This window comes from Bemisia tabaci, chromosome 3 (genome assembly GCF_918797505.1).
Source record: "Bemisia tabaci chromosome 3, PGI_BMITA_v3".
In the NCBI taxonomy this organism is placed as follows: domain Eukaryota; kingdom Metazoa; phylum Arthropoda; class Insecta; order Hemiptera; family Aleyrodidae; genus Bemisia; species Bemisia tabaci.
In genome coordinates, this window is record NC_092795.1 from 42,559,498 (window position 1) to 42,573,355 (window position 13,858).

The following is a 13,858-nucleotide window of genomic DNA, read 5'->3' on the forward strand; positions in this document are numbered from 1 at the left end:
GGCGCAGTGCGAGAAGTATTCATGCAGTCTTGTAGGCGCTAATATGTGTTACATGCCGACCGCCGCGCCGAGCCGCCGAGGGTTTCTCCTTTTCATCTCACGTTCTCGTCATCATTGCTCTCTGCGCCGCGCCGTTCCAGGCCAAATTCCGTGTTCGGTTTCTCTCTAGTCTTAACTCGACTAATTAAAGGTGCTGTCTATTGTATCACAGAAGGAGGACAAAATTAGAGATATACTCTCAGGAAATGAGAGATTTTGTCACCCTTTCTCGTTCGTGATTTTTTTTTTCTGAATCCGATTTTTCTTTATAGCTACATATAAAAAATTTGCAAAATTTGCCGCCATGGGCCGCGGCCCATGTGGCCACCCCCTTAATCCGGCCTTAAAAGGGACGAACATGCCTTCGGGGCAAATGGACTACATTCTGCAGTTTGGACCCATAGATTCTAGCCCGGTTTAAAAACAACGTATGTGTCATTAATTTTCCGAACTCCGATGACTTTCTTTTATCTTCATTCTCAGTTGGATATTTGGCTTCTGTATAATCAGAACCTACTTCGTTTGGTACGCCTACTAAAAATTGATGACAAACCACAAATCATACGTGAATCACACACTTAGCTTAAAAGGGAAAGGAAATTTTCCATCGGCAAAATTATAAATTAAACTGGTGGAAATTTTGATCGACAACTTCACACGCTTAAACTAATTGCCTCAACTACTGAGAGTAAGAAAAATGGTCTCCCGAGAGAAACAAAGAGATAAAAAGCGATAGATCAACGTATGAGCTTAAAAAATCTACGATCGACATGAAAATAGGAGGTCATTAGAAGATGGAGGTTGGGACCGACGAGATTACGCATCTCAGGACGCCGTAACTTGCTAATTTTGGCAAATTCGGATAATCAATACTCATAACTTAGCAATACAGTATTCTGGCAGAATCATGATTCTTCGTCGAAGAAAAAATGAGCGAAAAATGCGCGATAATTCTACATGTGATAGATCATTCAAACTCGAGGCGATCCTGACTCATCGAATTTTTCGTTTACCACAAGACTGGTCGACGGTCTCGAGAAGAAGCTGCTTCCAACCGATATATAAAACCCTGCAAAGAAACTACAAGTACGCTATATTTTGCGCATAAAAATACAGCGCACCCGAAAGTTTCAAAATTATTTGGCAGCAAAAGTCGGCTATCGGCGACAGAAAGTTAACAATCTAAAACCGAGACTCAATTGCGGTAAATTGAGGATCTTATAAGACTTACACGTAGCAAAATTGCAAATGTTCAACTTAAATTAAGACGATAAGGTGCAAAACTTAATGATTACAACCAAAAGTTGCAGAAGATCTTTAAACGGTAGAAAGTCGGGGATGTATCATTAAGCAATTCGGCTCATCATTTGGGTGTGTTGTGACTTGTGAGCTCAACAAATTAAGGGGCAAAAATAAACCATCGCACAAAATTCATCAAAGATCTACGAAAATATGACCAGGACAGAGAAGAAGATAGACATCTACTTCAAATTAAGACGGCACTAACGAAAAAGCGATCAAACCAAATTCTACGAGTCATCGCTGTAAGTGCGCAATTCCTTAATTTTGACGGTGAAAGTACACTTCCCTAAACACGATGAACGAGTAGTTTTACCCCCAACGCATAGCATGAGCCAAAATCAACAACTTTTGAGATGCGTATGAGAAATAAACCTTTCCTCGGTCCAATCAGCTACCATGTGAAGAAAGCACTGGAGCAGTATCCGTCAATTTCGGTGATTAAACACTAATACGCGCTACTATGTGAGGAAATAAGTTAAATAGGAAGACATGGACTTGGACCAACACCTGCACACATCATCCGTCTGGTGAGCGCGTAAGTTGCGGTTATTTACGATTGCTTCACGAAGTAATAAAATCGCGATTCAGTGTAAAAGCCTTTCCAGGCAACAAGGGGACTTCTTTCTTTCATTTCATCTCGTCGGTGATTCGCTCGCCCGAGGAAACGAGACCTCAAGATCCGCCACCATCCGACAGAGGAGCTGAGCCTGAACCTGAAATAGATTGTTCATGCGTGCGTTTCCGCGTCGGAATGAGACGTGCTAAAATGAACCAAGATTGAAGTGTAGACTTGCTTCAGAATTTCATGGTAGATTCTAAAAGAGAGGAAACTTAGAACTTTCTACTAATCCTGCAGTGGAAAAAAAGTCTCTTGGATTTAGAGTCTAAACTCTTAAAAAAATTGAAAAAAAAAGATTCTCTTGATTCAATTGCATTTTTGCTTCAATCGAGAGTCATGCCTCTTATAGTTTAAGCGGATTATTTCCTATCGATTCAAGCAAAATTCCGATTGAATTAAGAGTATTTTTCTTTTCACTTTTTTTAAGAGTCTGAACTCTGGATCCAAGAGGCAACGTTCAAGTGCGTGATACAAGTGCAGGCCACCATATACAGCTTCACCTGTATATAGCATATGGCAATGTTTCAGACTCCTACATGTCCTTCAGATGCGAAATACGGAAAAACCAACAACGCTACATTTTCTATACGTGTGAAGAAAAAGTGACTGCTAAAATAGAAAGAAATGGTTACGCTACACCATTTATTTTACAACGACTGATGAACGTACACTTTCATAACTCTGAAGTCCTCAGTGAAGGGTAGTTCACGGCAAATCAAAAGAAAATCTACGGGCAGCTTTGTCTCCTGGCTCCTGGCGAACTTGTGAGGAAAACGTACAGAGTCCAATGTAAACAAACCAGTCTAAATGAACCTAGTCCTAGAAAAACAGGTTAAAAGTTTGAAAATCGACGAGATCTCTTAATGCCTATTAAAATTAAAAAGAACTCATGAGGCTAATCACGAAGAACGGCCGTTTAACAATATACCTGCGCTGTGACAAACTAATCAAAAAACTTTCGGAAGATAAATCCCAAATTACGAAAAAAACCTAGAGGCACCCCTGGTTTAGGACTAACATTTACTGACATTTTCCTCATGTTTACATTTTATTGTTTAGAGGCTTTTCCTTATCTCTATTTAATTGATTTTGCGTTGGTTATTGGAATGACAGGTTCACGACTGACCACGGACCCAGAATGAACGGGGATTGACAGAAAAACAGGAAAAAAAACTCGAGTCCGAAAATTGGTCAATCTTGGGCCGTGCGCAAGACTTGTCGCCAAGGCGCTCCGAGAACAAACTCAATTTTTTGTCTCGACTAAGTACCCTAATTTTTTTGCGAGAAAGTGGAATTAAATTTTCCTGCAAGCCCCGGCCACCTGGGAGAGGTCTGAGAACCACTGTGCAGGAGCCTGAGGCGCAAATCGGCGCCAATAAACACTCGGTGATGCGATCGCGATCCCATGTTTCGCCCGAAATAAACACGGCTCCCGAAACGAGACGCTCTCGTCGCACACAGGGGCGAATCAGTAAGAGAGACCGGACATGATTAGGAAACTTTAAAGGCTTAAATCCACGTTTGTACGAAAAGTTTAACCGTTGATCCACTTATTTCCACGTACGATTTCCTTCGAATAGAAACGCTTTAAATCTACCCATAATAATTTAAGTCGAAAAAAATTAAAAATTTGCGAATACAGTAAAAAAATTTTAAGTCCAAAAGCTCCCACTGATTCGTTCCACTGTGCACTGCCGCACGAACGCGCGCGCGCGCCATCAACGGACGCAAGATCGCTCTCCGTCCGAGTGCGAAGGTGGAAACATGTTTCCGCACCCGATTGAATCGTTCGATACAAGACTCGTGAGTCACAACGGTCACTGGCTAATGAGAAGCATTTCACAACTCAAAAATTAGGTCCCCGCCGCCGCCGACCGTAGTAAACTTCACTCATTTGCTGCTGTGGAAGATTTCTGGTCCGGACACCGAATCCTCTTTAATAGCTCCTTCCCGATCATCACTTTTTCGTCGTTGTGGATACAGTTTTATGCGCTCCTCAACACACTGCAGTTCGAAAAATCGGTTTTTGGGTGAAAAATAAACTTAACGTGGTATATGTGCGTGTAACGTCCTAAATTGCTAAACGTTAGTCACTTATTTTTTCAGAAATATCCGTGTCTTGCCCCCCCCCCCCCCCACCCCCTTCCACTGAAGCACTCATTACCACCAGGTTACGAGTCAAAATGTTTACAGACTCTTTTCACTAATTTTGTTGAATTAAGCATCAAAACCTGCAAAGTTAGTGCAAAAACCAGTGATCTATCATTAATTATTTCTAATTCCCAACTTGAAACACAAAATTCAGTGCCTGGTGTTAAAAATGAAGAGAGTCACCGATGTAAACCCCCTGCCCATGAAAGCACCCATTACTTGGCTGCGAGTCGAAGTGTTTACACACTCCTTCCATTAGTGTTGTCGAAAGCACAGCGCAAGAACCTATGATTGGTCATAAATAATTTCCTATCGGAAACATTAAATGCGATTAGTGTAATTCATTGCTCGATGCAATAAACAAGAGAAAAAACCCCACTGGACACCGAGGAATGATTCTGTTTGATTTCGTTATCGCCTCATGAAATTAAACGCTACTACGACGCGACGGTGAGCTTCTGGTTGCTAATTACGTTCATTTAAGACACCCCGAGCTCACAACGATCAGATATCCGAGCATGAAAAGACGATGTTATTAGAATCGAGGTGCGAGATTAAGAAAATCGATACACAAAATTGCAAGTGAAGAATGATAGCTCCAGAAGGAATAAGAATGTGACCGGGTCCGAAATCATTGGGTACACTGGGGGAAAAAACACATTGGATGAGTCCAGACTCTTAAAAACATCGACAAGAACAAATACTCTTGATTCAATCGGACTTAAGCTTAAATCAAGAAGCCAGCCTCTTAATTTGAGCGGATTTCTTTTTGATTTTAGCTTGAATCTGATTGAATCAAGAGTCCTTATTCTTGTCAATATTTTCAAGAGTCCGGACTCTAGATCCAATGTGTTTTTTTTTCCAGTTTAGGTTTTCATAAAGGTCATTGAAGTTAACGCAGATGCTCCTACTTGGACCTTTACAAAGTCCTTAAGTACTCGTCTTTCGGCACCAAAAATCTTTTTCTTGCGCTAACTTTTTCAACTACTGCGCAGTTTTGCGTGTGTCTTGATTATTTTCATTTTTCGAGTTGCACTGGCAAAAAAAACATTAGATCTAGAGTCCAGACTCTTGAAAACATTGACAAAAAAAAATACTCTTGATTCAATCGGATTTTTGCTTGAATCAAAACGAAATCCGCTTAAATTAAGAGGCTTGGTTCTTGATTTAAGCTTGATTCTGATTGAATCAAGAGTGCTTTTTCTTGTCGATGTTTTTAAGAGTCTGGACTGTAGATCCAATGTGTCTTTTTTTCCAGTGTGGTGTGTTTTCTTTCTCACCGATTCAATTTTCAGAGTGAGTAGTCGCGGCAACGATGCAGCGGGTGTGTCACCAAGTGACTCCCGAGTTCAGGTCTTTTAATTCGCGGGAACGGCGAGGGTGCCGGGGGGGGAAGGAGCGCATCACAGATTTATCCTATAGGCAACTCGTCTGCTGGGAGTTTTAAGTTACAAGTGAATGCAAAGTTTTAATTGAAACGTCCCACTCCGACGTGGCGTCGCCCACGCGTCGTTCATGTCGCGCTGCTCCTCTCCGCCGCCCGGGCCACGAGACGAGACGAAGACGGGGTCTCGGGGGCCCCGGCCCCTGACCCCGGGCCCGCCGGTCCCCGAGATGCTCACGCCCTTCGGTGCTCATCGCCGTGTTTCGTGGGATCCGATCGGTCGCACCGGTCATCGGTGCCGGCGTACGCACCGTCACCCAGAAAGGGAAGCGCATAAATTTCGCTCATCGTCTCAACTGGGTCAAAGCATGCGTCTATTACTCTGTAAATTATCCGGGAAATAACCGAGCAGACTTCCTTGTTCGTTCCCTACGTAAACACAACGTGCTGTTGCTTTCTTGGGTGGGCACCCAAGTAGACTAAGGAAGCGATTAGCTCACACCTTTTTTCTTCTCTTCCTCTTGTTTTCTTTTAAGAGGGGGGCAGTAGAAAGTCGGATTTTTTCGGGTTTTAACTAGCGCTGGGCTGACTGTTGAAACTGATCACGGAAAAAACGATTTAGTGCTGGGAACTAACTTCTTAGATCAGATGGAGCCAGCTGATATGGCAGTACTGCTGAAACCTACAGTCTACACGGCTGGACCCTAAAGTTTCAGGGCTCAGCACTACTGCCATATCAGCTGGCTCCATTTGATCAAAACAGTTAGTGCTCAGCATTAATTCATTTTTTTCCGTGCAGACAACGCTATAGACAAAGATGACATAAAGGATACGGAGGGATCCTCTCAGTGGATGCAGGTGGTTGCAATTGACAAAGGAGGTAGGTTAATAACCAAAGCTCAATGACGAAGAGGCAGCTCGTGTTGTCTACACTAAAAATTGAAGGCGAACTGACATGGCGGCGTAAGAGTCACCCATAAGCGTGACATTTACGGTGATACCGCTGTTCGACCAGGTAAAAATCCATGTTGCCTGCACTAAAAATTGAAGGAAAACTGACTTGGCGTTAAAGTCACCTCATTCCGGTTGGTAAAAAGCTATTTTTTATGAATGTTCAGTTACTTTGGTGAAAGCTGGGGAATCTATCTTTCTTCATACATAGATTCACCGTTTAAGTTTTTTGCTTGTTTGATCAATTATGAAAAAGATTTAAAAAACGACGAAGCAGTTTTCAAGAAATGGAATCAACAATTTTTCAATTAAAAAACAAATCATGATAGGAAGTTCGCAGCCTAGCAAACCGGGATACGCGTTTCCACAATTTCACCGTGAAAATGCGTTTGCTCGTAAGGGTTTAAGGATGTATCGGGTACACGGCCAAATGAATGCGATTACTAGAAGTTTTTTGAGAATCAATCCGAATAATTCGATGTTAAGGTCACGTTTTGCGTAATGAAACTCGGGTGGTTTGCAGTGTTGCGTTCGAATTGTGAGCGGGGATTTCCGTCGGTTTTATATCAGTTCTAATGTGAGGTATCCGGGAATCCCGTTTAATCTGGAAACTCTGTTTGACAACGATATTGCTCGATCGGGCATGATCAAACACGCACAAATCGTAACATTACATTATAATTTACTTGAAACCAGTAAGGTTATTGCGCAGTTTGTCAACCTCGATGGACTGACAATTCAATAAATAGAACATTTTGAAGAGGATTAATGAATCAAGACTTAAACGGAGATTTTCTGCGATGAGATGACCTCCACAAGAATGACCGGTTCAGCGGTCTTCGGTGTTCAAATTCTAACGAGATGGCAACACGAGAATATGCCAATTTTGGTAAAATGGTGATAAGTAAACATTTTTTCAACATCATTTTGACCCCCTCGACCACCTCTTCTAGTAAAACCCCGGGGCCGTCATTTTTTTTTTAAATCTTGGAAGGGTCAAAAGTAGAACTTCGCGCGATCACCATTATCAAACAGTGTACGAAAATGATCAAAAAAGGGTATGATTTTGAAAGGTGGGGGTGTAGGAAGGGAGTATGTCCAAGATACTCATCTTCTCTTAACAACATCCCAGTAAATATCGAGAAAGACTAAAATCAAATAAGTCAAAAAGCTGTTGTGTGTTAAAAGGTCACGCTTGAAATCGATTGAAAGACCATACAACCACCATTCCCTCCAATAATCGGGGAGGTAAATAAAGATGAATGCGAATACTGAAAATCGCTGTAAGGAAAAACTTACGGTTGAAAATGTATAATTCAACACAACAAATCTTCTAATGAGAGGGAAAACACGACAAGGTCTCATAACAAGACCGAGAAGGGACAGGAGACTTACGAAACCGAATTATCCCGGCCAATTTGTAGGTGCATTTTTATTTAAATCAGCGTGGAATTCTTTGGAAATCACGAGCGAGAGCTCTTCAGTGGGAGGGTTGATCTTTCGGTGGTTCGTGGATGTCAGTGTTAAAACGAGGACAGCTCTGTAAATCATCCTCTGATGAGGAGTATCCTAGCTCCACGTCACTCTCTTGACATAAGGGCGTATCTCTATTATTGTATGAGCCCTGTTGTCCGTAAAAATTAATGCTTTCGAGGTCTCATGAGAAAACCGAGGTACGCCCTTGCGTCAGAAGAGCGACGTCTTGAGACGATCGGTGGTGCTGACTGGACGCGACGACATATGGAGATCGAGGGGCAAGGACCCTGGCTCGGCCGCCGAAGCAAAAAAGAGTGAAATGCCGCGAGCCTTCCAAAAAAGGACATCGCAGAGACAGATCACCACCCACAACGGCGGAGTTAGTAGGATCAACGTTGTCACGTAGGACAATGAATACTCGCACATAGTCGTATTCTGTTCGGAGGCAACACTCGCAACATGTTGGGAAAACAAGCAACAATCGCATTATGTTCGAAGTTGTTTTGTGTTGTGGGGGCGGGGCTTATTTTCGCGCGCAAAATTTGGGATTGTTGTACAACAACTGCAACGCGCTCAGAGGCAAGTTGTCTTTAAGTTGTTTTCCGGACAACGCTGTTTTCAAACCTAAAATTGGAATTCGCTTTCTCATTGGGTTGTTCAAAATCACGCAAAAGAAACAAGAAAAAAAACAGAAACAATTTGTGGTTTCGAACAAGATACGACTCATCCTTAACATACTAAAATAAAGGTCTCTTGGATCCTCCGTTCAGACTCATAAACAATTTGACAAGAAAAAAACACTCTTGATTCGATCGGAGTTTGGCTTGAATCGAGACCCAAGTCTGCTAATTTAGGCAGATTTCCTTTTGATTCAAGTAAAAATCCCATTGAATCGAGAGTCGTTTTCTGTCAATTTTTTTAGGGGTTTGAACTCTGGATCCGGGAGCCTTTTTTTCCAGTGAATGTTTCGTGCCATTTCTCACGTCTTCCGTATAATCTAAATCATATCCACTAAAGATATTAAGTTTTTACAGCAGTGACTTAAGAACTTAAGCAGAACAGCACCAGAAAGAAATTGCGTTTTCTACACATAAACTGTGGGAAATGGCAGCTGCCTCAAAAAGCATAGGAATGGGCTATTGTTTTCTTGGAGTTTGGCATGATTTATAGCGAGGCAAAGTGTGTACAAGGCTCAAAACACGAATTTTCATTCGACTAGATAACTTCCGCCGCAACGCAGCGTATTTTTTAGCCTACATCAAAAATGAAGGCAACCAAACGTCAAAGTACTCACTCTCCGAAATCTCTTTGTGTCTCTTTACTTCCCCTAATTTTTCAGTTAGGGAAAAAAACCACCGCGAGAGAGTACACATGTACGAAGTGGGCTCGTCGAAAAGAGGGGGAGAAGCAGGTGGTAGCTTCCTGAGTACCTCGAGCGAGATGAGGTCACGACGGAAAGAATCATCTCATTGAAACTCAGCGAGTGGTGCATTATTTGCGATGGTTTTGCCGATTTATTTCGCCGCGTTGCGAAAATTTGAAAAACGGGCGTAGCGAGTATCAGCATCAGCAATTGCGCGTATCGATGGCCGCAGCAGAAGCGGGAAGCGCAGCTCCGCGCGACCCACGGTCATGCTGCAGTGCTATGGAAGAACGCCGTATGAACATTCGAGCGTTGTCAAATTTCCTGGGATAAAACGCGAATTTCTGAGGGGAAAAAATGCACATTTCTTGATGAAATTTTAGATTAAACAGACGCGTTTAGTGGTGACGTCATGGAACGACACTGTCCTCTCGATACTTCAAAAGTCGAAGCGTGCCCCAACAAACAAACATAAGCTCCAAAATGAACAATTAACGAAAGAAAGCTAAAACTTGCTTGAAACCGAACAATTAATCCACGGGACTTTAAAATTATGAAAGCTTGTCATTTACCAAAACGTTTGAGATCGCATTCACAAGAATTGATTGTAAAATAAGCTCGTAACATCGTACATAGCCATCAAGCGAATCTTCCCACCCTCCTGCCTATATCCCGCAGATTCCTCTATGTTCGTTTGTAGAGGCACGTTTCGACTTTCGAGATATTGAAATTATATCGAGATGTGACGGCACACTAAATGCGCCTATTGCGAACAAGATTGTCTAGAAAATTTGGCGAAAAATATTCACAGTTACATCAGTACATTCGTTAATTATTGATTGGGGTGTCTACTGAAACAGGCTGGCCAAAAATCAGTACTTTTATAGTACTTTTTCAGTCCATTCGCGAGAAATCCAGTACCTCCTCAACAGAGAAATTCAATACTTTTTCAGAACATCCATTTGACGAGATTCGAAAAATTTCAAAAATTTGCATTCCTCGCTCAAATCGCGACGAAATGACAAAAAGGCGAGTAAAAATCCGGACCTTCTTGCGGAATTTCCGCACTTTTTCAGTACTTCCGGACCGCCCTTAAAAAATCCGTACTATTTCCGGACTTCACGGAAATTTCCGACTTGTAGACACCCTGTTGATGGAAATATGGCAACGTCTGAAAGCTCATACGGCGTTCTTCCTGGGCACGGCGGCGCGATCGGCGAGGGAGGGCGAGGGCCAACACCCAACCGAGGCTCCGACATTTTATATCAGTCAGGAATTACACGCAACAATACGAATGCAATAAAATCCAGGGATGGACAATGAGAGCAAGCGGAGGGATGCTCGAGGGCTAGGTCCGGTACGTATCAGTGCCACCGACGCGACGCGACGAGGGGGAGCGGGACGGAGCGAGAGCCGGGGTGACAAGTGTGAAAGCAATAAAAGATCGCGCTGCCGGGGCTGCGTCGCGCGAGGGGGAGGGAGGTCAAGAGCCCGCGAAGCAGAGGGGGATACTATTAGCATAGACACTAATTTCGCTGTCGATTTACACAAAACAAATGACTCGCAAACTGACAGTCCAGCGCTCCCCCCTCCGAAACCACTTGAAAGCGAGCAGGGTCGAGGGAGGCGCGACGCGCGAGGGGGAGGGGAAATTAATTAACATTATTATTAGTTCTGATGACGTTATGATTCCTTGTTATTATTTACGGGAGGGGGGCTCGGGCGGGCGGGGGGTTGACCGCGACGACCGACCGCGAGCCGAGCCACCCCAATTTCGGGGAGCGCTATGGCGCCTTTAAAATGACTGGTGCGAATATCAAACTGCGCCAATTTCGTGATATTACTGCCGGGTGAAGCGACCCGACCCTGCTTCATCGCGCAGGCTTCAGACGTCACGTTGCGGGGTAACGACTTGGAATCAATTCGTCGACTCCGAAAAAGGCCCGTCGATATTTCGGGTGATTTTGGAATACTTTTTCTGTCCAGTGGGCGAAAATGTGACTAAAATATAGGCTAGTAGTACTCTCAGTCACTACTTCGTACCTCAATTTGCCCCACCACCACGGTGTCTACTAAAACAGGCTAGCCAAAAATCTAATTGGTACTTTTCCAGTTCTTTTCCAGTCCATTCCCAAGAAATTCAGTACCTCCTTATACGAGAAATTCAGTACCTCGTTATAAGAGCAATTCAGTACTTTTTCAATACTTTCAATGGCCGAAATTCGAAAATTTTCAAAAATTTGAATTTCTCGCTCGAATTGCAACAAAAATGACAAATATTCCGGACCTGCTCGCGAAATTCCGCACTTTTTTAGTACTTCCGGACTGCCTTTAAAAATCAGTCTATATCCGGACTTCCCGGAAATTCCGGACTTGTAGACACCCTACCCACGAGCCAGCGGCCCTTTCCACTATACCGTCTTACCAGTTCGATCTCTTTAGTTCCATTTCGCGCCATTCCCGACAAGAAAAAGTAAATTAAACAAATTCTTTGGTTCTGAAAACTCAGATATTTATTTGCATTGCAGCGTTGAAAGTATGTAAAAATGTGTTGTTTTTTCGCTACGACTCATCGTTTTCGAGATAATGGGTAATAATAGCGGATAGTAGGGGATTATAGTAGGGGAATAATGGGGCTCCCAGGGAAAGCGTTTTTGGAAAAAAAAAGTTATACTACAAAACGTCTTTTTTTGACCCAAAGAATTGACTTCTTCAATATTCGTACTTATCCTGGGACACCCTGTATACGTTCATTTTTGTTTCGGAAGTAGACGTAACTCCACACGTTAAGAGAAGAAATAAGTAACTAAAAAAGGAGGAAGAGGAGGGAGTAATAAATAACAGATATAATAGAATAATAAAAAACAGATACAAGGAAGATAAAAGAGACACAATACCTTCCGTGTACCCCGTCATGGAGTCAACTCACCTGCGAACAGAACAGAAAAACGTTTTTAATGAAAAGTCAAAATGGTCTGCGGATGCTGACTGTTAAGTATAAAATTGACGGAGAGAAGATTTGGTCCTAAACAAACATAGTTTAACAAACACGGAGGCAAAAGTAAGGTGCAGCTCAGAGTCCGAGCACAAAAGTTATATCAGAGAAGACTTTTGAGGAAAAATCACAGAGAAGTGTGGAATCAATGTTGCCATTCGGCACAGAATTCTCCACGTTTAGCGAGAATTTTTCCCCTATTTTTAGAGATAAACGGCATTTCAAGACGAGAAGTGACTGAAAGAGCAAACGATCATTCCTCGATATTTACTCACACAGTAATCATGTGCTAAAACTTCGTGTTTTAACCTGTAAAATCCATTAATACTTCACAAAAAGGCACCGCATCAAATGTAAAAAGAAATCTTCAGCACCTGACGATAAAAATATTAGTCGACCGATCTCAACTTCATTCCCTGTGCTCATATTTCGTCCTAATTTACTTTGACATATTATTGTCACCTTTATAACATTGTCGGGTTCGATTTCAGGATATTATACTTAGCAGAGACTTACCGAACCTCGTCATAAGTTTACGAATACTGCTAGTCTTCTGTCATCGAAATCCACTTATTTGACACCGAAGAGGTACGAAAAGATAGGGATGAGGCATTACTTCGGGACAGCATGACATTTTTACGGACCTCGTGGGTTCTACCGATAGAGAGAGAGGAGAGGAAGAAGATCTTAAATGCTAGTTTAAAATTTTCAAAATAAAATTTGACATACAGAGGAGAGACCCTGGTTAAGAATTATGAATATTAGTAAGGCGGGTCTAAGGTTGTCATCCCATGTTTCATGGTACGATGTGAACAGAGATAATATATTTTAGAGACTCCGCATTGCTATGCTGATATACTGAAACGCTTTGATTCGACTGCTGCAGATGACTGATGACAAGTATTGTGAGCCATTGTTTTGATAAACCTAGTTTAATTTGCGAAAACTCGCCTGGAGAAGTGCTGGCCTCAACATCCATCATCCATCATCACAACGCGAATCATGTATATGATCAACACGTTGCTCATCGAACATCCATAGGTGAAAAAACGCTTTAACCTTCAAATTTTCTTTCGCCTCAACCGATTACACTCAGATTGTTGGTGTACGGTCTCTAAAATGTGTCATCTCCGACTGCGTTTTCGTATAGGACTGAAAATGGAGGTTGTTCTGTCGTCATCTTCGACTATTAAAAATGGGGAAAGAAAAGAGGAGACAAACGTCACATCCAAAAATTGCACCATCCAACAGATATTTACATGCTAACCAATGCGCCAACTGATGATTGTTGCATCCAGACTGATGTGACTTTTGTCTCTTCTTTTTTTCCCCCAGTTTTAGCCTCCGAGTCAGAAAATCCTGGCGATTGACACGCGGAATGAAGACCGGGCTCGGAGCTTTGTGATTTCTCAATGTTGGCGATACGTTTGACGTGGAGGCTTTTGACGAGTTCTACTTTTTCGACGAACGTCTCGTTTCTCGATCCCGGGGAGTCGGGGCGGTCGGGGGGCGGCGGCGGGCGGCATCAAAGGCGGCGGGCGGGCGGCGGCGGCGTCTGAGGAGCTTACGGCCTCTCCG

General features: G+C 42.8%; 1 protein-coding gene across 4 annotated transcripts in view; it reads right to left on the reverse strand.

The window, feature by feature from the left end:
• Window positions 1-13,858, reverse strand: part of sd (TEA domain transcription factor 1 homolog scalloped) — a 182,268-nt gene that overhangs the window by 130,898 nt on the left and 37,512 nt on the right. The window contains exon 2 of one of the 4 annotated variants that reach the window (XM_019052296.2): window positions 12,183-12,214. The exons of the other annotated variants lie outside the window; for them this stretch is intronic. Coding sequence (XP_018907841.1) covers window positions 12,183-12,201 — 19 coding nt within the window. The 5' untranslated portion in view covers window positions 12,202-12,214. The remainder of the gene's footprint in view (window positions 1-12,182; window positions 12,215-13,858) is intronic. 4 annotated transcript variants of the gene reach the window in all.